General features: G+C 38.6%; 1 protein-coding gene across 2 annotated transcripts in view; it reads left to right on the top strand.

Moving 5' to 3' along the window:
* The first annotated feature begins 15,912 nt into the window (after positions 1-15,912).
* Positions 15,913-26,027, top strand: part of LOC107563913 (netrin receptor UNC5D-like) — a 230,785-nt gene continuing 220,670 nt past the window's right edge. For both annotated transcript variants that reach the window (XM_016248895.1, XM_016248894.1), the window contains exon 1: positions 15,913-16,304. In XM_016248895.1, coding sequence (XP_016104381.1) covers positions 16,214-16,304 — 91 coding nt within the window. In that variant the 5' untranslated portion in view covers positions 15,913-16,213. The remainder of the gene's footprint in view (positions 16,305-26,027) is intronic.

Here is a 26,027-nt window from a genome sequence, read left to right as displayed (position 1 = left end):
CATACTGCATTTGTGATCGATATATCTCGTCATTTACTCCTACGAATTGATGATGGTCAGATAAGTAAGATTTGAACCATGACAATGCAATTCCAATAATGCCAACAGAATTTTGTAGTCTACTCCAAAGAATGTTGTGGTCGATAGTGATGAACGCAGTGCTAAGATCCAGGATCTATGACTTCTAGAAGCACCTCTTTTAGTAGCAATACTAAATTTACACAATACTTTTAGTTTATACAATTCTTCCTGTCCTATAGTAGAGAATGAGTGGAATTGTTCCTCAGGGGATCTATAGTGCACTATCTGATGCGATACTATGGCTGACGGCTGCATGGTTATAATTTTATCTCTAATAGTATTGATCTTGGAAGTAAAAAAGTTCATAACATTTATTTATTTTTCGTTATTTTAGCCCTTGTACTGAATAAATACCTGGGATTGTGTTTGTTTTCTTCTAAAAGAGATGAAAAGTAAGCAGATCAAGTAGTTTTTAAGGCTTTTCTGTAGGAGGAAGTACTTTCCCTCCATGCAAAATGAAACACCTCTAGTCTTTTTTCTTCCAGCTGCGTACTATTTTCTTGGGCTGCTCTCAATGGTCCTCTTCATTGTTCTTTCGTGCTTTGCATTTAGTGCATAAATGTACCTGTGGTTATGTGGTAAGTCTTGCTTATGGTATTCTGGTCTCTGCACTTTGGGTTTTCACTCTTTTTCTGTCCTACATCAGCTGAAAAAGTGTCATTGAGGTGAATTTGGAACCTCTTCAGGTATCATAGACCTCCCTGGGAAAACACAAATGAGGTGTTTTATATGCCATTGTTTGAGGCTAGGTGTTAAGAGCTTTTCCTGTGCTCCTTAACTTGAGAGCCACATACTTCACATGTCAGACAGAGCCAGGAATGAGCTCTGGTAGTGTTACTTTATCCAAAATGTTCTGCTGGCGAATGAGAATACTGGTTATTTGCTTTCTGGTTCCAGCAGAAATGCAAAAAGGTAAATCTTGGAAATCATAACAGCTGGAAGGGAATCATCCTGCTTGACTTCAAAGGAAGATCTTCTGTAAAAGAAAAAAAAGAAAAAAAGTAAGCTGTGCCTCATACCCTACAGGTAGAACAAAGAGGCTTCAAGAAAGACTACATGGACCACATATTCATCCTGTAAGACAATAGAAAGTGTGTGTAAGTGAGTGAGTGAATGCTTAAACCCCATTTTCTCTCAGAGCCATCAACTTTTTGAAAGCATTGATAAGTGAGATACATTTATATAATGGTGTTCCTTATGAGCTTCCTGAACTTTGAGACATTCAGCAACTGAATATGCCCTACTTCTGTTCTTCTGTCATATTTGCAAGATTTTTGACAATGTATTGTTTTGCCAGTCCTTTTGGATTTTGTGTCACGAAACACAAAAAAGGCCTACCATGGGGTGTACCCTCTTTCCAGCACAAATAATCTGCACTTTGCAATGTTCTGCTATCCTTTCAACAAATCCACATGCAGGAAAGACAAAACAACCAAGGCAATTCATTGATCACGTAAGCCTGCAAATTAATGTAGATGTTTTTTTTGAGAAACGAACGGCATGTATATCAATCAGAGGGAAGACACAGGGAGAAGTTGAAAGCTTTGTAATGCTCTAGGGCGTTTAATGCATTTTAAACCTTACCTTTGAAAATATCAAACATAGATTTGACAAGCAAGGCTCATTGTTCAGTGCAGAAACACACATAAGAGCTGTCAAAATGATCAATATCAAAAAGAAGTATATATAGCACTTCAGATGAGTACTTTTGTACAGAAGATGAAACCACATGCAAACCTGACACGGGTTTCCTATGTACGTGTCACCCCATTAGGTATTCAAAAAAACTTGACTTAGTCAAGACTAAATTATCCTAATTCATCCTAAATTCATCCTATTTTCTAATTGCATATTATTGATCTTATTGTGAAGAACCATCCATGCGTACATTTGTAAAAAACAAAACAAAACAAAAAATTTTATAAATTTTTTTAATCAAAATATCATAACTTGATCTTCTGGTCAAACAACAGAATTCTCTCTGGTGACAGATACTGGACTTCTCCAGGTGATTAGTCTGCATAATCTATGCCCCTTACTTACAATTGACTGACCGCTCACATCCAGATCTGCTTCCATCCAATCAACAATGAAAGGATAGAACCAAGTCCCAGGCCTAATTTTTTTTTTCTATTTTGATAATCTGTTTCACTTGAATGTTTGTCACAATACAGAAGAAGTGATATGTCACCACCTATCAATTTAGGTTCAGAAGGCTATCTGGTTTAGAGATTGTGTTATTGGTTATTGTTGTGCCTTGCAGAGCAAGACTTTGCAGTTATTTTTGCCAATAGAACTCCGCTCCTATAAACTGCAAGTAAAAACAAAACAAACTGTGGTTGGTCTCGTTACATACTAGTTTTGCTGTTAAATTATCATTAGGCCATTGAATGTAAATGTATGTTGTTCTGACCCTTATAATCTTTGAACTTTGGATCAGTCAAATGTAAAACTACTGAAGATAAATTAATCAGAACACACACAATCATGAGATCTCTAATGTATACTACAGTTAATTTATCTGAATTGAAAAGGTTTAGTCAGTCAAAAATATGGAACTGCCCCTTTAAATGCCAGCTTTTAGCAAACACATATTTTTAGCAAACAAACATGGTGTGCTGATTTAAATGCACTGTATAGGTGCTTAAATGCTAAGTAGACACAAAACTGCAGCACATTTTCCTCTCCCTTAACCTTTCAGTTAAAGGCCTATAAGTGTCCAGTTATCTGTACTGTTTCTAACTCATTATTGGATTTAGTCTGTCATAACATTCTCTATCTCTGAGCTGTTCCCTCTTCCTCAGAGTGGGAGAGAGGGAGGATTGAACCATTGCTTAAATGTTTCTATTGTGTCTTCAGCATAATTGCTTTGTTTTTACAAGGACACAACGGTCAGAGATAACCCACCAAGGCCTGTGTGTGCGTGTAAGCACGTCACTGCCTCAATATAATGGATTTGGCCTTTCCCTCTGTCTTACCTTGTACTTTCATGTATACAACTTCACACGTATTAGAAGACAACACACGGAGAGGATTTTATCAGCACAGCTCCAGAAACCTCTCTAATCTTAACTTGTGTCCATATCTTTATTTCAGTTCGGGGCTTTACGATTGTGTATCCTCTCTAGTGTATCTTCAACATCTGCAGTACCGCGTTCACACTATTTGCCTCTGCTTTAGGTAACTCATTGATTACTTCTGCTTTATTCATAAAGGATTAATTTCAGGGGCAATGTACATTTTTATTGCAATCATTACTAAGGACATTGGTGGTGGCTCAGCGGTCTGGTTAGTGCTTTATAATGAAGTCAAAAGAGCTGGTGCAGAAAAGCAAATGAATAGCGGTTATAGACTCAATGTCAACTCCAGACATATAATGCTAGCTCAAACCGCGGCACGGCCAAAAATAGAATTAAATGAATGCAAGTTTATAAAGAGGAGCGAGCTTACAGTATGTTTTATTTTAACCAAGACCACATACTATTTTTACTTTCATGCTGAGATCAACTTTAGTGTCTTCGTTTCTTAAATATGTTCCTCTGATCTAACAAAACCCAGTTCCCTTTCAAGGGAACTTCAAACTGTGTCCTCTAGGGGTCGCTATGAGGAATGCCTTGAAGTGACCCGTGTCTAAAGCATACATTCAAAAAACACCAACAACATGTTGGCCGGCGACAGCCTATGACATCACTACCGGTGCGACTATAGTATAAATAGTCATCCTCTTCTTCGTTTTCAATGACCGTTTTGTTTGAAGTGTGCATTCCGGTGGTAAGAGCGATCTTTCTTCCCTTATTATGGCGAGCACTAGCAAGACGTTTAGGAGATGTGTGGATCCGTGTCTTCGTTATTTGACACCTGATGACACACATGATCTTTGCATCTTTTGTTTGGGCGAAGAGCACGCACGCGATGTCCTCGAGGGGGCAATCTGCGTTCACTGCGAGTGTTTTTCAATGAAAAATCTCCACTCTCGTCTGTCTCTCTTTTCGAGGAAGGAGGGGCAGCCGTCTGCTCCCCGTGGTTCAGGACCCGCCGCTGCTGAGGCACGGAGGAGAATGAGGTCGTGGGGATCGCAGGCGGATCTGGCTGATGAGTTTAAAGGGGTCATATGATGTTGCTAAAAAGAACATTATTTTGTGTATTTGGTGTAGTGTTTAAGCGGTTTAAGGTTAAAAAAACACATTATTTTCCACATACTGTACATAATTTTTTCTCCTCTATGCCCCACCTTTCTGAAACGCGTCGATTTTTACAAACTCATTGGTCTGAAAAGCGAGGTGTGCTCTGATTGGCCAGCTATCCAGTGCGTTGTGATTGGCCGAATACCTCAAGCTTGTGACGGAAATGTTACACCCCTTACCATACTGTGATCGTGTGTTCCGGCCAGAGTGACGAAAAACATTAAAACCCATTATAAACGAGGCATTTGTTGCATTCAGTGGGGACATAATTACGGATTATAATGACTTATACTGTCTTTTTACGCGTTGCGTTGCATCGCGCCGCGTAAACATAAAACCATGTCTGCATTTGTGATCTGAGAAATGACAAACAACAAGCGCTACTCAACTCGCGTTTGAATCGTCAGTGGCAAATTCTTTAAATATAAAAAACGTACTTACAGTCTGTGAGTCAGAACAGCCAGCATTTTAGTCTACTCTACCAGGATCAGAAAACAGTCCTCCATAAAATGTGCTGCACACATCTGAATATTTGGGTTGAACTGTTTTGGAACAGTGTTGTAAATACAACTTAACCAATGATTTCTAGTCGTGTCCTCTTTTGGAAGGCCAAACAAAGTAGTTTCACTTTCACAACGAAACACCGCATCACACACGGTGGGCTAGAGTGAGCTGAGGCCGAAGGGCTTGAGAACGGTGCGGCCAGTGGATTCGTCTGGCGGGCTTGCAGCGGATTCGTCCGGCGGGCTTGTGGCAACCACATGTAACGACCCCGGGCTGGACTCCGCTTCGTCCACGGTGAAAGCCGATCCGGCGATCCACAGCGCGAAGTTGATGTATTTCCTCAACGACCAGCACGGATCAGCTCCAGGCATGACGAAGCAGATATCGTCCTCTTTTGGAAGGCCAAACAAAGAAGTTTCGCTTTCACAACGAAACACACAGCGCCTTCACGACATGGCGGCGGTGGCAACAACAGTACTACAGCGAGAATAAAAGTTATGCCTTCTTTCTTTGCGTGAACATTTGGGCGGCGTTATGCAAATATTGCCACATTGTGACGTAGACATGTCGGGGCGTGTTAGAACTAGCCGTTTTAGGTAGGCGTGGTTGACTCTTAACTTTTATAAAAAATTTCTCTTTGGATTTGAGACTTTAGTCTTTGCAACTTTACATACCTTTTTTATGCACCAATTGCTTGTAACACTCCAAAGAGAAAGGAAAAATTGAAATCGCATCATATGACCCCTTTAAGGATGGGCTTTCCCTCTCACGCTCGTCGGTCGTGGACGAAGGTGAGCCGCTGGAGGATGATGATGTGATTTCCCTAACATCGTCTGATCCAGGGGCCAGTACTCTGCTGGGTTTGGCCCAGGAAGAGCTGGAGATGTCTGAGGCGGGCAAAGAAGTTGATGCTGAGCCCTCCCAATCCTCCTGCCTTGCGTATGATGAGCTACTGGAGGTTATGGATCACGCCATAGAGGGTTATTTATGAGCATGGTGCTTTCTTCCGAGCGTTCAAATTTTCTCCCCTTCTGAGGAGTGGAATTCCCCGCTTTGTGGGCTGCCCTCGTGGTTAGCAGTGCTCCCCTCTATAAGAGGGTTGCCTATGAGCATGCTGCCTCTCTTCTGAATTCGGAGTTCTCCTCTCACGGGGAGAGTTGAGTTCTCTGTTTTCCCAGAGCACCTGGAACCAACAGACATCAGGCGATGTAGGCCCTTCCTCTGCCGCCCTGATGTGCTGGTTTTTCTTGGCTAAGCTTGCTATATGCTTACCCTTCAGGTTTTCTAATGAACAGGCTGTAGGTCGAGCCTCCCTCTAGGCTGAGAGTTGGGTGTTATGCTCCCTCAGCTAGGGAACTTACAGCTATCCATTCCAGCATTATAACATAGATCGAGTTGATGACTTCTCAAACATATTGTTCTTGGGATGCACCATTTCCATCTATGGGCTGCTCTTTCAGAGTGCCACGAGGGCTCCTTAGAACGGTATCTTTAAAATCCATGTTATGGTAAGTGTGCACGCGAAGTCCCTGTGCACTTTCTAAAATCCACACTGTGGTAAGTTCGCACACTAAGCATTCTGCGTTCTTTCTAAAATCTTGTGTGGTAGGGGCTATGCGTGGCGGCCTTGGGCACCACTCCACCTGTGTATCCTCAGGATACCTACTTTAACAGGGTGTTGCTACTAGGGGTCTGTTGAGACAGTTCCTTCAGCAAACTCATGCAGAGCAAGCAATGCCCCCTAGGTGACAGGCCGAGACCTAATACGATTCTATGCACTTGGTCGTATCCCCTTAAAGGAATCTATTCCTGATTCCAAGCCTTGAGCTCTACCCCGGGCCCAGGAGTTCTGGCCCTAACAGGTAAGTTTTTTTGGGGTATGTAGCTTAGGCCTTTGGCCATAGGGGATAATGTCACTGACAGCTGTCTAACGTCCCAGGGGCAACTCCCTTAAAGCTTTGGTAGAGTTGGTACTTAGTGCTCGCCTGTGGTTTGGCATGCACTCCCCTCAGCATGGTGGCGTGGATATACCGTTCCCCGTAGCGACCCCTAGAGGACGCAGTTTGAAGTTCCCTTGAAAGAGAAAGTCTCAGGTTACTTATGTAACCATGGTTCCCTGAGTAGGGAACGAGTCACTACGTTCTCTAGCTTCCTGCCATGCTTCGGACGCAAGCTTCAGGCAAAGAAACGGATGACGTGTTCTCCCGGCGCCTATTTATACTATAGTCGCACCGGTAGTGACGTCATAGGCTGTCGCCAGCCAGCATGTTGTTGGTGTCTTTTGAATTTATGCTTCAGACACGGGAAGAACATTGTAAAAGCACACTACAACTAATTAAATGTCCAAAACACTTGGCAGGAGTGTGCTGCTATAGTGTCTACACCACTCAAAGTCTTGGTATGTGATGGTGCATTGCATTTACTCATGTTTAATGCCTGGGGTCTCTGTGTCATATATCCATGGTGGATGTTTGAAGCATGGCATCAAAGTCCCTTCAAGGCATGTCGGATCACTTGGTGGCCATCTTGGTAAAGCATCCGGCAGCTGTTTTCTAAATGGGTCATTAAAGTACAGCTCCTGTCTGCATGAATGGGGAGTCAATAACGACTTTATGTAAAGTCTGCAATAAAACCAGACAAGAGTGGGATCATAAAGTTGATTTATTTGATTTAATATAAAGCTAAAAACAGTATTTCTACTACCTGGTCTCATGATTAGTCATATGAATTCATATGAATTTAGGAAATTGTAAGAATTATTCTGTAGTTGGGAGAACTGTCTATTTTCAGGCTGTTTTGAATTAAATAGTTTATCAAAAATATGATTGGCTTTTTCAATTTGAGGGCAGGACTTCCATTTCTTCATCTGCTGTCTACAGTATTTGCACATTATGATTTGTCCAAAAAACAATTTTATTTTAATTTTGAATTACATTTTTTTCTATACTGTGGCTAGTATCAAAGTTGAAAATATGTTATTAGTAAGTTTTCATAAACCAGATACAGTACTTTGCACTCTTTGTTAATTTATGTTAATTTAGAATTTAGGGACGCATTGTAGTTTTCTAAACTGCTTTTATATAAATTCCCATATCTATTTGCTACAGGTTTAAGTTAAAAACAGTTCTAGATGGAAGCAAAATGTGTTACTCCCTGGTTTCTGCTATAAATGCTTTTTCATTTTCTCAGGTGATTGCAAACTGCTTATACCATCCCCCTGTTTTGTGCTGCTTAAATGGCCTATTGTAAATCTTGAGTTCAGTGTAGTACCGGCTCTGTCTAAGACGGCATAATTAGACACGGGTGGGATGGTGTGGGAATAGTGGGATGAGACAAATATAGTTTGAATATAGCCTGAAACTGGATACTGGCTCTGCAGACATGAAATCAGCAACTTACAATGGAAAAAAGCAATAAAAAAAAGAAAATGCAGTTGGAAAGTCAAACAGTATTTAATAAATAACAAGCATGTTTTTTGTATCTTCATTGTCTTTGTCTGTCTTTCACTCTCTCTCTTTCTCTCTCTCTTTTAAATTATGAGGCGCTCAGATGATCGATGTGGATGAGGGGAGTTGTGATTGTTTGTGTTGAGATGTCACAGCATGGTGACACTGATGTCTTTTTCTCTAGCCGTGGGCCAGCGTTAACGAGACATGTCCCACAATTCAATTCAACAGACATTTCCCTGCCCATAATTTCTCACCCTCTGGTGTTTATATTTGGCTTTATCATATGATTTATAGCAATCAAAATATCATAAAAATACAAATGTAAATAATAGTGGATGTTTTATGTGCTAAAATTAATTATGTTGTGGCAAGAAAGGGAATGATTTTTTGAGGGAATTTTAAGAGTGAAATATTCATTATAAAGTGGACAACACCAGTTGTGGATTCTCTGAATTCAAATAAATTAGGTTAATTTAAGTAATAGTGATTAAATTAGAGGGTAAATATACTGTATGTTACCAAAGGTAACTCATTGGTTTCTATAGCCTTGTTTTGTTTCCTTTTTAAAGATTTCTTATTACATTTTATTACATGTTTTATTACATTAACATTTTATTGCATTATAGTAACATTTTATTACATCATATTACCAGTTTCTTTTTGGATTTCTTCAAAGTGTGAAATGGAGCTGATAATTCAGCTGGGCAACTGCCATTGAAAGGAAAGGGAATGCTAACAGTTGGTTTTATTCAGGTGTTGTAGACCTTTTTTCTTAGAAATGTTTAAATGAGACCTTCACCACAGTGTTTATTGGTTAGTTAATGTTTTTCTTGACTTCACTGTTTAAGTGCATTTTCTGTTCTTTTTCTTTTTTTTTTGTAGTATGTAACTGATGAAAGCAAAGCAACAGTGCTCACAGCGCTGGAGCAGCAGGTGATTGAGTCCACCTCAGTTTGGTGCGGAGATATCCATCCCTCTAATATGTCTTATTCTGGGTTCGGTCCTGAGGGAGATAAACAGGGAAACAAGCCTAGTCCAAGGCCTCCAGTCATCTTCACAGGTCCTCTGTCCTCTCTCTCCCTCAGCTCTCTGTGGACCTCACTGAATTCTGGTGGAGTTTATATGAGCTGCCAATTTAACTCAGGTTCACATTCTAAAATGTTTTCCCCCTGGTCAAGATGGTAAGGAGCAAATTAAGGGTATGAAGAAAGAAAACAAGACAAACAAGAGTAAGAAAATGAAAGAGGAAGTAAAATAGTTTAAAACAGTGTGCTTCCTTTAACCATGTTTTGTCCAAACTCTAAGGCACTGTCTCATGAATCCTCCGCAGATAATCAGTCCCAAATTCCACTGTCAGCCTTTTCATTCAAGATTTTAATTGAGTCAGTGTTATTGATAGAATACATGTGATGTAAATAAAAATATGCTCTTTTACACATTATTTTTGTGGGCTAGTTATTTCTGGGCTTAGTAACATACCATTAATCACGTTTATTTACATGGATGACCTCCTCTGTGTGAAGATTGATTTTGAGGAATTGGGAAACATTATTTGGTAAGCTAACACAAATCTTCATTGAATTTTTCCTGTTATAGTTTGAAAATTTGAACTGTATTTTGCAAAATGAACTCAATCTGACCTGGAATTTGGGAGACCCCAGGAAACTGGCCACATTGGTCCATAATCAAGCCCTGTTTTTGTGACATCACTTATCACCTCTCAAATGATCTTACTGCATAAAACAAGGTTAAAAAAAAACTAAATTTGTCATTTTGAAAGACTGCAGACTTCAGGACCCCTTCCCCCCATCTCTAACTAACCTTGCTCCCTGTCTCTCAGCCTCAGAGGAGAACAAGAACAAGCTCTCCTTCAGTGCTTAATTGGAATATGGTGGACATTGTGTGCTCATCAGAAAGGGAGAAAAAGAAAAAGAAGGACAGCTAGTGCAGCCAACACTAAAAGTGTGTCAATTTGAGTAATTTAAGATATTTCCTCTCAATGAAATGATTAAAAGAGCAGAAGGACAAGTGTTTTCTGCACACTCAAATAACTGAACCGAAGGCCTGAGGGAATACAGAGGCCTGGGTTCACGGTGAACTTTTTCTTTCCCATTTTCGCAGAGTCCTCTAAATCTGTGGCTCTCAGTTGGTTTTGCTTCAGATTTGAACAAGGTACCAATGTATTTTATTGAATTAAATTGAGTTTATGTTTTTGATTTGTTGATGGTGACATCTGGCTATTTCAACTTCGAAGTTTCAGGTAAATTACACCAAACAATAAGTCCTGTTTGGATGCTCAGCCCTTGACATCAATAACATGAGATATATGTAGCATTTTTAAAACTATTTAAACAAATATTTTTCCCAATAATAAAAATGGTCATTTACTCACCCTCAAACTTGTATGATTTTGTTTGCTCTATATTCAGTGTTTCTGAATCTTTGCTAATTTCCCTCTGCCATAGCATCAAATTTCATTCAGCTTTGTGCAGATCCAAGATGCATTTCCCCACATTTCTGAAAAAATTATCTTTTTTGTTCCATAAAGCTCTGCGAATGGATCCGCAAGTCTCACGTCTCGTCAGCCCCGTAACACACAGAAAGAAGAAAATAATACATCTTGAACATCATGAGTAAATGACAACAATTTCATTTTTGTATGAACTGTCCTTTTAAGATTATAAAATGGTTTAATGATTTAATTTTCTTAATTTTGGCAATAGATTTTTATAATTCAGAAGTTATAATTTAACTAATTAGGTTTTACAGTGTGTCTTTGAAGGCAGTAATGTAACCTTTATCTTATTCAATAATTTGATTCAGGTCTTTGAACAAGAGTATCAGATAAAGATGAATCAATTCACTCACTTTCATCAGCTCAGAGTTTATCAGTATTTAAATATAAATATTTGTATGAGCCTCTTTGACAGTTACACAATATATGCCCTCTATTTGATTTGAGATGTGTTCACATCAATTCAGGTTTTATGCGCTGCTTTTAAAAGGTTTATGAGGATTGCTTTGCATCTTCCTGTTGTTTGACAAGTTTGAATTTAGTCCTATGATCAGTGACACACAGCATGAATATTCATATCCATCTGAATACATGAAGAAATAATTAAAGACTGGTTTGTTTCTTTCTATAGCAACAGAATCAGTTCAGTGCAAATTTGGAGTTTTGATGCAAACTCTCTTGCCAATGCAACAGGGTGTTAATTTTACACAGACCTACTGTAAATTATAAGTCTAAATTCAAAAGGAGTGATGCACAGAGATTTGAGAGTAAGAGAAGGGGGGAAAAGTATTAAAAACTTTCTTTTGTTCTTGGCACTCAGTTTTAAGCTGATAGATGCAGACCAAATTTAAACCATTCACATCTTCATATTTAACTGCTTTAGTGCTTTCTTGAGCCTATTAAAAATTGATCTTTGGAAATTCTACAGTGCAATCTCCCAAACGCACACACATAAAAGGCAAGCAAATGCAAATTTAGTTTTTCTTTAATTAGAGCACAAGGCCTGAGGCACAGGGCCTATCACAAGGCACAGAGTGAATTATCAAAGGTTTACATTACCTGGGGACAGGATCCTAATTGCAGTACGTCCAAACACCTTGGTTAGAACATATCCTAGAGGAAAGGCAGAAGAAAAAAAAGCGATGCAACAACGTTCAAAGGAATAGCCTTTGACCAAAGCTTTCAGACTAACTCAGAGGCCCAGATTTGAGTCAGAAAATAGGGATGTGGCTAGAAGGGATACAGCAAAAACCAGAAGCTAACAATAAATTTAATTTTCTACCTATTAGATTGTGTTTTATTAACATCTACATCTACCCCAACCCTAAACCTTACCCCTTACAATAATGCAAAAATAGTCATTATTGTTGTACAGTGTGAGAAAAATTACACTATATTGATGTGTGCCTTAACCAGAAAATAGGGGAGGAAAAACAAGAACTGAAAACCAAAAAAACATCCCGACCTCTACAGACATATTCAGAGCAGTGAAAAATCAAAGAATCTGTTTCAAATCGTTCATTAGTCTGTCGTCTCTGCTGTTAGATGTCATCCTCTCCAAAACCAGTGAACTGAATCTATAAAAACGAATGTGGCTGTAATAAACAATACATGATGTACAGATCAGAACAGAGGCCATGGGCTTTCACTGCTTTTCTGCTCTGCTCTGCTCCAAGAAACTAAAAGAACATGATTGCTCTCTAAAGTATTTCTGGGCACAAACCGATGGTGGTATATGATGATATATGATGCTAAAGCATGGTAAGATGGTCACAATTAAAATTCCAGGAATTTTCCACCTGTCACTGTACAGGGAAAAGTGCATTGAAATGAATTTATAATACTATTATAAATAAACTTTTACCAAATATAATTTCTGCACATTGCTTTTAGGGAAAGCAGCAGACTCAAGAAAAAAATGGCTGTTTTAGGTTGTTTTCTCCACTAATGGTAATTTAATGTGTGTCATACAGTATGAGCCATGCAGTCATCATATCGTGTGCTATAAAAATGATATGTTGATCACTACCTGTTTTTTCTTTATTTTTTATTTTTTTCTCAATGGTAGACCTCGGCAACTCTTACTCTTGTGCTATCACTCTTTTTAGGCCCTTTACGGATTTTCTCCACATCTGTGGGCAGATATAGACGTTTATCTCGACGGGGTGCATGCATTAAGGAGGGCTAAACAGTTTTGACATGCCTGTGTCACTGACTTTCAAACCGATTTCTGGGGTCGCACTGCATGAGTAAAGTGATTTTTTTCTTTCTCTTACTAGACCAAACGCATGTTTGCAATTGCATGTGCATATTTTATATGGGCCGACAGAAGACATTAACAAATGTGTTCCCCCATGTCGATTACTGTAACAGCATGTGGCATGCCACAATGAGCTCCTGGTGAAAATGAGTGAAAGAATATGACAAGAATCAAAGAGTTGAGAGTTCAAACAAAAGATAGATTAAAGTAGCAGCATGAGTGCATTCAAAATATAACTTTTAATAAATCAAACCAAATTTCTACTGCAAATCTTTGGATGCATAGCAGGGACAGGTGAATTTGGTTCCAATTTTTGTTGTAATTTCATTGGGCAGTGTGAGTGTGTCTCTGATGAAATGGAAGATATGTTTTCTTTATTTTAATAACTGACTTTCAAATATATAAATATATATATTTTATTTATTTTACATGTTTTAAAATATATTTTTGTCTTTCCCTACAGCACTGCTTAACCTCTGCTGCAGACCCTAGTTTTGAAAACCCTGTTCCAGAGAATAATGCTGGTCTAGGTGAACATGCTGCATCTTTCAAACGGAAATAGAATGGATTGTCAAACAAAAAGATTATTGTTATTATTATTATAATTATTTTTATTGCATTTATCATTGTTATTTTATTTAAATATTTTTTGCCTCACATGTGCTAGAATGCCATTCTGGTCCAATTTAACCCCTGGAGATAAATCACGAAACCATAGCAACACTAGATGGCCCATAATAAAGTGAGTGCATGCTCTTGATGTTTGCTTTTCACTATCTCATTTTTAGAGGACAGCTAATGGACCATACAAATATTCAGTCTCATTCCCCCTGATGGAGTCCTCTGTAGACACTGCCTATTAAAAGGACAACTGTGACTTTTGTCGCTTGTCCTGAGGGAAAGAGACCTTGATGTCGCTTTTATAGAGCTCTGAAATATTTAAAGCATCATCATGTCTATTGCGCTAAGCCTGTTAAACGTTTAACCCCATCAGGCAAGGTCAAACACACAAGCATACATATGCGCACAGTGTAATCAGGCCACAGTGGGACAAATTACATATTAACAAGTGCTTAAGTCTATTGTGTTGATGCTTTTTTCTCAGTGGGTGCTATTAGAGGAACGTTGAGTGTGTGTGAGAGTGTGTGGCAGGATGGGAATAGCCTTCACTGTGAAGTGCAGCAGTGAGGAGATGTCTGACTTTTTCTTTCGGTCGGCTGTCCCAGATGTACAGTAATCTCAACTCGTGGCCCTCTAGCACTATGCATATCATGCTCTTAGTTCATTGCTGTAAGGAGTCATGTTTAATCAGCATCATTATCGGATTCTAACCATCTATTCCAGTCTCGTTACAAGAAAGACAGATACTTTTTGATATTGTGCCACTGAAATATGGTGTTAATCTTCTGAACTGGCTGACAAAATGACACTACGAGTTTTCAGATCTCTGTCCTGTGGTGGTTGAATCGAGCTGTTAAAGATTTTTGACAGCCATCACAGTCCAGTCCTCTAAGTGAGTGCAGGAATTCCATTGGGAAAAGACATTCAGCCAGTTTAGAAGAGAGGATCAGCTGCACTCTTATAATTAAATGCCAAATTTATATTTGGGGTCTAAATAATTATGACGTTATTAAATGTGACCAGATCAAAATCAAATCTGGGCATACTAAATTATCACTGGAAAGAAAATCCTCAGAGATTAGGGTTCATGGCAGGCACATTTGCAGTTACGCTTATAGAGTTTCACATGCTTATGTATGTTTTTATTTATGTAAGTCATTGAATTAAAGACTACAGTACTATCACAGGTAACAAATTTCAATGAACATTTACACCTTGTTACAGTATATATATATATATAGTCAGGGCTGTAAACCACCTTAGAAAATGATGAGAAAAAAAAAGCAGAAGGTCAGTAAATATATTTTCAGTTATTTATTCTTAGGCTTTTACATATGCCCCCCCCCATTCTTGAATATTCAATTACATCATTTAGTAATAAAATAACCAAAAGCTTTTAATTACCATTATTCATATTAACATAATTAACATGAATGTAGTTAATTTAGTTAATTATATGCACAGTAAAATGATCACTGTAAAGTGACCTCAAACTGTAATAGCCTTTCAATAATTAACTAACATATTACGAAGGCAATTATTATTATTTTTTTAATACAACAGACAACTCAAATTTAAGAGCAAATGTTTTCTCTTTTGTTTTAAAGTAGGCCGATCGCTTGCAGTGGGTTTCTCTCAGTAGAGTGCGGGAAGTGAGATGGAAAACCTGGATTGGATAACGTGGAGTCCATGGATTGCAGAACTCTATGAGCAGCCAGGGACGGGGAATCGCTGAGTCTGCATCACTCAAACGTGACTCCACAGTGGCTTTTAGTCTTTTCGACACACTTATCTGGACGGTTTGACTTATTTGAAACTTTTTTGCGGTGAAGACAAAATATACAGACTGGCTAATTATTGTCTGAAATAAAAATCACTCGATATCAATTACTTGTTTATGGACTTAATTGCAACAGTACTCTCGCTCATGTGATATTGCTTAAACATCCATTCTTCCACACGACCTTTCAAATGTGGAGACAAAATATACATACTGGCGAATTACTGTCTGAAATGTAAATGACTCGACACCAATTACTTGTTTATATCATTAAATACGACAGCACTCTTGCTCATGTGGTATTGCTTAATTAAACCACCATTCTTCTTCCACGCAGATTACGCACGAGAGACGCCACCGCCTCTGCTCCGGTGAGTGCACAGCGTTGCTCTCATCCCAGTGGCCCCCAGGTGCCCGACACGATCTGTGATGAAACCAGTGTAACAACCAGCTGTTCATATGTCATCTCGAATTAAGGCGACATCTGACATGTATGCTCATGTATAATCTCTTACTCAGGCACATCTGGTCACTTCGCAGTGCATCTGAGCAGCAGGGTGAAGGACAGCCGCTGCGCTCCCTCCGCCCTCAATCACCCTCCGCTGTTGGCCAGCGCGCACCGGCTTCATTATTCCAGTCTCAAGGATGCGCGAGACACTCACTCAGCGCGCGGATGAGAGAGATTCACGCAGAACTTCGGGTTTATCGCCACGGGAGGGACCTGTTACTGAAGCCACGGGAACGCACGGCACATGCATGAGAGTGGCACATGCGAGCGGCTCCCCGGTTTAGTTGGGGACGCAGGAGAGAAGCGCAGAGATGATGGGACGCTTTGGGAAGAAGGGACGATACTCCTGCTTTGGCTTCCTCGCGGTCCTGGTTCTCCTGCTGCCCTATGCGATGGCAAGAGGTAAGAGAGCTTAACTGTTTACGAAAACCTAACGATATACTTTCCCCCACATTTTGCTGTCTCGGAGAGTTCGTGGACTCTGAATCTTCGCTGTATGAATGAATACATATGCACTGAGCGATGCTAAAAAATGATAGTATTTTTTTTTCAATGCAAGGCAGGACTGTTCCAGTATCAATAAGGCTTTGCAATGAAACATGTGTAGTAGATGGTGATTCGCGTAAAACTACCTACTCGCATGTAAAAGTAATGAGCTTCAATCCCATCATGTGCCACACGCTTGAATATGCAGAAGCGACTGTAAATAGAAGCGAGTGCCATTGCACAAAAACATTTGCGTGCTACGCATTTTGTAAATGTCTGCAAAACATGCAATTCTATTAACAGTCTCCACTGGAAGCCTTGTCATCAATTCAGTTTGCATGAAGCTCGTGTTGTTTATTGGAGTGAGAATGTCAAGCGCGCGTGCCATGAGATACGCAGCGCAACAGGCATGAAAGGCGCCTTTCCATCATATTTTGCACACTTGTTCTTCAGCCGTCGTGTTCTTGATTGAAAATCGCGTAACACTTTAATTTATGGCGTACACGTTTTTAAAAAAATATATATATTATTGCTTAAATTACAAGCAGTTTCATAAAGTACTTGCGAATTAAGTGCGTTCTTAAGTACGCTGTAGTTTAAATGTACTTTTACTGTGAAATATTATAGTTTTGGAAGTAAAAGTTCACTTTACGCTTTAAGCATTATATTTTATTGCAATAGTATTTATTTATTCATTTAGTTTTTCGTGATCGGTTATCAAGGGCGATGTCGTTTAGTTAATTGTTATTGCATTATTTTAGTGTCATGTGTTGCTTTAGTGGTATTTTGTGTGAGTGACATGGTGTGTTTCATGGAAGTTTTACTCATCATGTTACTTATTTCAGCTCTTGTATTTTTTAAATTAATATTATGGTTGAGAGTACATTTTAAGTTACAAAGCAGATTTGAGTTGTTGAAGTAGGTTGGTATACTAGCACTAAATACACACACACACACACACACACACACACACACACACACACACACACACACACACACACACACACACTCTCTCTCACACACACACACACACACACACACACTCTCTCTCTCACACACACACACACACACACACACACACACACACACACACACACACACACACATTTACAGTTACAGACTGTAAAATGTATAATAAAAGTGAGATTCTTGCAACAGCTGCCAGTTTTTTCTTTGCTTTATATTTAACATGATTGTTTTTACATTGCAAGAACATTGTAGTGGAAAGTGTGACTGAAAATCAACTTTTGGTGTCCTATCCATAGATTTCCTTTTTAAATGATAAATGCTTCTCGGTACTTTTATCAAAGATGAATGTTGCATGTGTTCTGAAGCGAAAGCAGAAGCAAGGCAGCAATTATCTTATGTTAAGAGTCATTGATGCTTAGTAAAGAGGTGGACAGGGCACAGATACTCTGAATACAATAACTATCATTAAGATGTTCAACCAAGATAGATTAATTGGATGTTTATAAACAAGTGTCCAATTAGCATTTTGTTAATTGCCAGTGTTTATTTGCCCCTCCGTCAATCATATTCCTACCACGTGTGGTGTCTGCAATTTAAAGCAAAGTATTTAAAAAGAAACCTGATGCTGTGGAGTGGGCAATTTAAGGTTTATGGTTGTGTTATCAGTCAGGAGTGCTGTTATTACCTGAGGCACCCTTAAGGGCCACTTTTTAGATCCGTTTTGTATATCTGTTCATAGAGGCTGGCTAAGAAATAGTCTTAGCTTTTTTCTCTCTGGGTTTATTTCTATTAAATGGTAATTCTGTAGCTCATGTGTGATAAGAAAAGGGGCATTTAAAGTGTTAAATCCTAAGGTAAGTCTTCAGTTATGAATCTGCATCAAATATGAATTGATTGACACAGAATGCTCTTTCTCACTGTGTGTGTTAAAACGTCCTCTGATGTTGCTGCGTAACATCTGACCTCCTGATTCTATCGTCCCTTATGATAAACTATTTGCAATTCTATTAGCAAATTAACCCTCAGGATTTGATCCTCCTTCTTTCCTTAAAGTATGGAAATCAGCTCAAACTGGCCTAACATTCATAATTAATGAGCTCTCCTCACCAGCATTAAGAGGGTATTGCATAAGATATATCTATTCCTCTCTGAGATATTGCTTTGTTGGTTCATTGGTAGATTTCATTAATATGCAAAGGAAACCTTGTCATTAAAATATCCAATCATCTGTCATGCTCACTTACACCGCCCCAAGCACTGACATCATCTATTGTTTCACATCCACGCTCCGAAATGCTCTGCACCTGTCAGAAAGAAGCTGTTATTGAAACCCATAAACAAACCCAAACTATTACAGTGTTTGCCACATTGCCCGTGGTCAGAGCGTTAAATGACATTTTCCTTTAATGTGTTGTAGGTTTTTTTTTTCTTCATAAAGTTGATGTGAGACACAGAACGGAAATGTAGCCCTGGGCAGCAGTAGATGGAGATGTAACTGTGCCTGATTCAGTGATGGAGGTGCACATGATAATGAGTTTGAGTAGCTTTTGAAGTCTCCAGAGAGGTTCTCTGATGGCATGAGTTATGAATAAAGGTAGCACCTTCCATCGGAACATAAGCAATGTTTAATTTATCGCTCGGCATCATTAGACCAACTCTCACAGTATGCTTTTTGACATTTGCGCACATATGAAGGAGAATGGTGATGTGTATCTGCAACGCGATACTTTTTTTTGTGCATTTGTGCATCAACCACACAACTCAATATGCCATAAGTATTAGAGCCCGACCGATATATCGTTTAGCCGATATTATCGGCCGATATAATAATTCATTACATTTATATAGCACTTTTCTAGGCACTCAAAGCGCTTTACATTGTCAGGGGGTATCTCCTCACCAGTAAACTCACCTCAGTGTGCAGCATCCACCTGGATGATGCGACGGCAGCCATAGTGTGCCAGAATGCCCACCACACACCAGCTTATTGGTGGAGAGGAGACAGAGTGATGAAGCCAATTAACTAATATGGGGATTGTTAGGAGGCCATGATGATCAGAGGCCAATGGGCAAATTTGGCCAGGATGCCGAGGTCACACCTCTACTCTTTTCAAAAGACATCCTGGGATTTTTAATGACCACAGAGAGTCAGGACCTCGGTTTAACGTCTCATCCAAAGGACGGTGCTTGTTGACAGTATAGTGTCCCCGTCACTATACTGGGGTGTTAGGACCCACACAGACCACAGGGTGAGCACCCCCTGCTGGCCTCACTAACACCTCTTCCAGCAGCAACCTAGTTTTCCCAGGAGGTCTCCCATTCAGGTACTGACCAGGCTCAGCCCTGCTTAGCTTCAGTGGGCAACCATGAAGCTAAGCAGGATAATTTGAAGCAGCGGACTTGGGCAGTAGCCCCTCACTTCAGAACACAAGATCCAGGGGGCGTGGTTGGATCCACATCTAGGGGCTGGTGTTTATACCGGCCGCGGCGCGGCCCAGAACTCATGTTTATCATATCAGTCACATCACATCGCGCGGCGTGACAAAATACAATAGAATTCTACTGTATTTTGTCATGCCTCGCCTCTCACGTCCGGTGTAGAATAGAACCCATTATAATCAGTGATGTTGTCTATACTGGATCCATTAAACTGATGCCTTGTTCTATTTATGACGTGCTGACACAAAGTTCAAATGATTTTCAATGGCCGCTTTGTCGCGTCCTGTTGCGACGCAGACACAGTGTCAGCATAGTTAGTCAGTACAGTCAGTAACATAGCAGGACGATATGGCCAAAATTGATATCACAATATATTTCTTAATTTGGGTCAATACGATATAATTCCGATATCGATATTAACACTATTTATCTGAAATAGAAATCTTTTGTAACATTATAAATGCCTTTATCATCACTTTTGATCAATTTTAAGCATCCTTGCTAAATAAAAGTATTAATTTCTATAATTTCTTTCCCCAAAAAATAATAAAAAATATACTGAATTGAATAGTGTATAATGTTACAAAAGCTTTTTATTTCAGATAAATGCTGATCTTTGGATCTTTCTATTCATCAAAAAAAAATGTACTCAACTGTTTTAAATATTGATAATCAGCATATTAGAATGATTTCTGAAGGATCATGTGACACTGAAGACTGAAGTAGGCCTAATGATGCTGAAACTTTAGCTTTGATCACAGGAATAAATTACATTTTAAAATCTATTCAAATAGAAAGCAATTTTAAATAGTAAAAATATTTCAACATTTTACTGTTTTTGCTGTACTTTGGATCAAATAAATGCAGCCTTGGTGAGCAGAAGAGAATTCTTAAAAAAAACAAAACAAAAAAAACATTAAAAATCTTACTGTTCAAAAACTTTTGACTGGTAGTGTAGGCTGATTGCTGGAGACGGGCTTATTTAAAATGAAAACTCATTCTCTGCCAGCAGGAGGCGTTTTTAGAGTGATAAAACTAGTGGTTTCCTCTGTAATGGCTGTAATCAAAGCAGCTCCACTCATGAATGCTACTTTATCAGATCAAATGAAAATGCCATCGAAACTTTTCTGAAGACAGTCGGTTCCCTTCAGAGATACATTCATATAAAACACCCGCGCCATGTTATGATTTTGAAACGTGCAGTGCTCATGTTTATTCAACGAAGTCAAACGGCAAAAATAAATCAATGTATGGGAAACTGGTAATGTATATCGAAATATCGGAAATGTGTTTAAAAATCATATCACCGTTATTGAAAAAAATTATATCGCGATACATATTGATATTGAATTATTGTCCAGCCCTAGTTAGTATCTTTCTGCAGTCCAATAGATGGCAATGTGGTGGTGGCTTGAGTCTGTTGATTTAACGCTACGTTGACACCTAGTTGGAGAGACTCAATGCTAAGTAAATAAACAACAATGTCATCGTCTTTTACTCTCACAATGAGCTTATCATACTCGCTTGCTACAGTAGTAGGCGCTATGATCTGTGAATATTAAACTGCAAAAAGACGATTTAAATACGAATGTTCTGCATGTTCATTTGATTACCAGAAAATACACAACACAGAGTTTGTGAAAAAAAAAATATTATTAATTATTATTATTTACATTTGGAAAAGCTGTGCTTCCTGCATAAACCTGCCCCTGTTGGTTTGGCAGTAGCTTGCTTGCCCTACACAGTTACCTTGTTTAATTTCTTAATTCAAGTTATATATACTGTATATTTTGTTCTATTTGTGTTATTTAATTATTTATAATAAGTGAAGTGAAGTTTACTGTTAAGTGCACTGATGTCAGACTCATTTTGAATAATAAAGTTTATTAAATTGTTAAATACCCTGCCTCCACATAGGCCTATGTTTGTCACATCATTATAAGTGTTTGATCACCACATTTGAGTTATCATTGCAAAAAATGTGTTTATGTTTATGTATATATGTATTCTATATACAGTACCAGTCAAAAGTTTGGACACACGAATGGGAACACTATACTGTACTATAATATAGCCTACACATAAAGAATATCGGCCGATATATCAGTATCGGTCTTTTTTACTCCCTAATATCGGTATCGGCATCGGCCCCCAAAAAATCCATATCGGTCGGCCTCTAATAAGTATGTTCATCAATAGAATATTACTCACAGGATGTTTGTTAACATTGATGTATTGCAGTGTCCACAAGTATCTCGTACTGTAAGCACAAGGCATACATTTTCCAGAATGCATCAGTGATGTCCCTAGAGAAATGTTTGGAGCCTGTCCATGTTGTGAGAACTTGTCACGAGCCTGGATGGTGGAGAGTATTTATGTGAGTGGAGAGGACCAGGTTTGCTCATCCTCAGAGACCAGGAGCGGATCTGGATAAGAAGATGCTTGTTAGGATGATGGAGTGCTCTTGTCATTTGTCATAGCTTTAACATGGAACGCCAGCACTTTTCCAGTAGCTCGTGCTTTTCAGTAAAGGATAAGAAGCTTTTTTTGCTCTGCATATGTGTGAACAGGTGTTTATGTGTAATTTCCCTCTGAGGTTTGTGATTTGCTGTATAATCCGTATGAGCAACATTCACCGGTAAAACTCAACAAAGGTCATGTTTAATCTTTCAGGCACTCATAAATATGTAAAAAGGAGGGAGGATCTTCATAAACGCATGCATTTTCAATAACAAGAGGGCAGCAGGGGTAGATCTTGGGGGAGGCTGAGTTTGGAGATTTTTGTGTTCGCTTGCATTATTTCTTGGGGGTGGAATTATATGCTGTATTTTTGGTGATGTTCATCTCACACTCCACTGTCAGACAATGCAGGTGCATCTAAATGCAGGTCCTTAAGCCAGAAGTTTTGGGTACATACAGTACAGGGTCCAAAATTGACCCTCACTAAGTGCCAGATATGAGTAAATGTTTGCCGCTAGATTTAACTGCAACATGGTTTATCAAATTGATAGTTTGGTCTGCATTGACATAAGCGATGTGAGCAATTCAAATCAAACACTATATAGAAAACCCAATTGACTGCTACATCTTGTGTCTTCTAACAGCTTTTACAGCTGAACATATGTGGAATATTCCTCACATTAAGCCACTAAAACCAAAATATGAGGAGCAAAATAGCAATTAACGTCATGATTTGACTCATCTAAGGTGTCACAATGACCTGTGCTGCTTGTTGCTGGTATTGAAGGAAAAACAGCTAAATAATTCCATTATATTGGACAAAATAAATAAATAAATAATAATAATAATAATAAAAACATTTATAATTTTGCACCCTGGATTAATACCAATAACGTCATTACCTTCTTTGGTTGTGGGAGGTTGATGGGCCAAAATAGCAAATGCACTGTGAAAGCAAAACATGGCCATCTCGAAAACATTACTTCGCTTTGCTATTTCATTTAGCCATATGGATATTTGGAGAGCTTTGAAAGTATTGCCACTCAGTTCTCTTGGCATGTGCCCACACTACAGTTCCTTTCCCTGAGTGGCCTTGCTCTCTGTTTCTCCATATTCATTTTTGTCTCCTTAGAGTGCTGAATGAAGAGCCTTCTAGATAGCTGTCCTTCCTCCACTGACCCTGGGTTTCACCACAAAGGCATAACTCGCACCATTAACCGTGAACTCTTGAGTATGAGTGCGTTCCTTTCTCTTCCTCTGCCCTAACTCTTTTGTCCTTTTCAGCATGCACACAGACTTCTTCAGGTGCTCTAAATGTGCTGGTCTATCCTCCATTTAATCATTTCTTCTTTGGCGCTCCCTACTTGCTCTTTCTTTAGTGGTCTTCCTATTTTGTGAGTTTTTTTTTTCAAATAAAGATGAACCTTGAACTGTCTTTCAGGAGAAAGGAGGAAAAAAAGAAGAAAAAAAGACTATAGATAAGTACAATATAGATAGGCAATAAATAAGGGGAAAGAAAGTTTTCAGATGTCATTATTATTATTATTACTACACCAGCCTGCATCATATGCCCAGTCCTGATTACAAGGTTAGAATTATAGCCAGACACAGAAGAAAATGCAAACATGATATAGTTGTTTTCTGTTACGTCTAAGGATGTTTTAATGCATACAAACAGCGACAGAAAATTATAGATTTTGTAAGGGGGAAAAAAGGAGATTATTTATTAATAATTAAAAGTAAATAAATAAATATGTTTATGTAAAATTATTTGGAACATATATTTCCACTCCTTTGCAGATTGTAGGATAAATGATACATTTTGAATTCGTCTGACATTTCTTTTGACATTTAATTGCTTTTGTTATTTTGATAATTGCTTTAAAGCTGATACATATAGGCCCGGTTTCAAAGACAGGGCTTAGCCTAAACCAGGATTAGGTCATAGTTCAATTAGGACATTTAAGTAATTTTTATGAACATGCCTTAGAAAAAAGCATTACTGGTGTGCACCTTAAGACAAAACAAAGGCACTGACATGTTTTAAGATCAGTCAGTGCAAGTTTCTTTCAGTTGAAACAGCTCAGATTTACATTTTAGTCTAGGACTAGGCTTAAGCCTTGTCTGTGAAACCAGGGGATAATTCTTAAAATTCTTATTTTGTGAAAATTGTAAAATGAAAATTGTACATGATGGAAAGTTTTTATGGATATTTATGTACTCTGCATCATCAACTAATAATAACAATAACAACAGCAATATATAGTAATATTTATTTTATTTTATTTATTAATACATTTAACAAAAATATTTTTTGTTTATTTAGAAATATGGGGCTAAGATAGCCCCATTGACCTGTTTGCTCTTAGAAAATGGACAGTTCATGCTTGGCTCTAATCTTTAAAGCATTCTGACCCAATCAGAATCTTGCTGATTCGTATTTTTACAGTTAATGCAGTAATGACAAATTAACAGGCACTCACACAAATATGCACTCACACATACACACACGACACTCACACACACATACACACTCACACACACACACACACACACACACACACACACACACACACACACACACGCACGCACACACACGCACACACAATGACTGTTAGATGGATAACATGAATCAACCTCTATGCAGTAATCACACAAATGTAAACTAGTTTAATGTATTCTCCCCTCATTACCCCACTGTGACAGATGCCTGCTATTGGTCATTGTATTTGAAAAATGATCCGACACGTCTCTTTGATGTAAATCGATACCGCTCCCAAATATGAATATTTCATGTTTTAATAATCAATTGCAACAATGACAGAGATGTAAGAGGTTGTCTGTAATAAAATATAATACAATTTAATCTCAGAGGTTGCGATGGCTGCGCAGTCATTGAGCAGTGTTCTGATTGGCCCGTGGGCAGTATTGAGCACTGTGAGACAGGCAACATGAGCAAGCAAAACTAGCTAGCAAGACAGTTGAACAAGCTTGTCTTTTTTTCATTTTCTTATGCATTGTCTTTGAAATGCGAAACTGGTGTGACATTGCTGAAAATAATATATCAGTGACTTTTTTGTTACAGTTGTAACTGTTAATGCTGCCTAGATACTTTTTATGCTGGTTGGTTAAATGCAGGTTTATGCTGGTTAGACACTTTTTATGCTGGTTAAACATTTTGTATTCTGGCTAAATGCAGGTTTTCTGGTTGGGGGTTGGGTTGTGCTCTGCATGTTTGAGCTCTCAACCACACTGGCTCAGTTATGTTGAGGTCCAGCTTTACTGCTCAGGACAACTAAGGCACTCATGAACAACTATCATAAAAGAAGGCAACATATTATGCATGTGAACTTTTGTATAGGATCATTTTTCTATTGTCTTGTGGGATATGCTTAAATAGCAGTTATGTAGATTCTCCAGCACAGTAAAAACACAATGATAAATAATGCAAAATATTTGCAGATTCTGCCAGTCAAATGTTAACTTATGAGCACAGCTGTACCATCATGATCTCATATTCTCACATACACTTGAATTTCATTAAAACTATAGCATTGCTTTAAATAATGAGTGTGTCACTATATAATATGGTTCTATCTTCTTTCTCATTTCATGTTCACACACATGTTCTTGAGGCCACTCATAGGATGTGCTCTGTTCCGTGACCAGCGGAGGAGAGCGGCATGTTCTTATGTGCATGTATTTTTCATTTTCTCTCTCTCTCCCTCCCTCGCTCACTCCTCCCTCCCTCCCTCCCTCCCTCCCTCTCTC

The sequence above is a fragment of the Sinocyclocheilus grahami genome, unplaced genomic scaffold (genome assembly GCF_001515645.1).
Source record: "Sinocyclocheilus grahami isolate Dianchi unplaced genomic scaffold, SAMN03320097.WGS_v1.1 scaffold897.1, whole genome shotgun sequence".
Lineage (NCBI taxonomy): Eukaryota > Metazoa > Chordata > Actinopteri > Cypriniformes > Cyprinidae > Sinocyclocheilus > Sinocyclocheilus grahami.
Note: the sequence above shows the minus strand (reverse complement) of the source record. Positions and strands in the feature narration are given on the sequence as shown.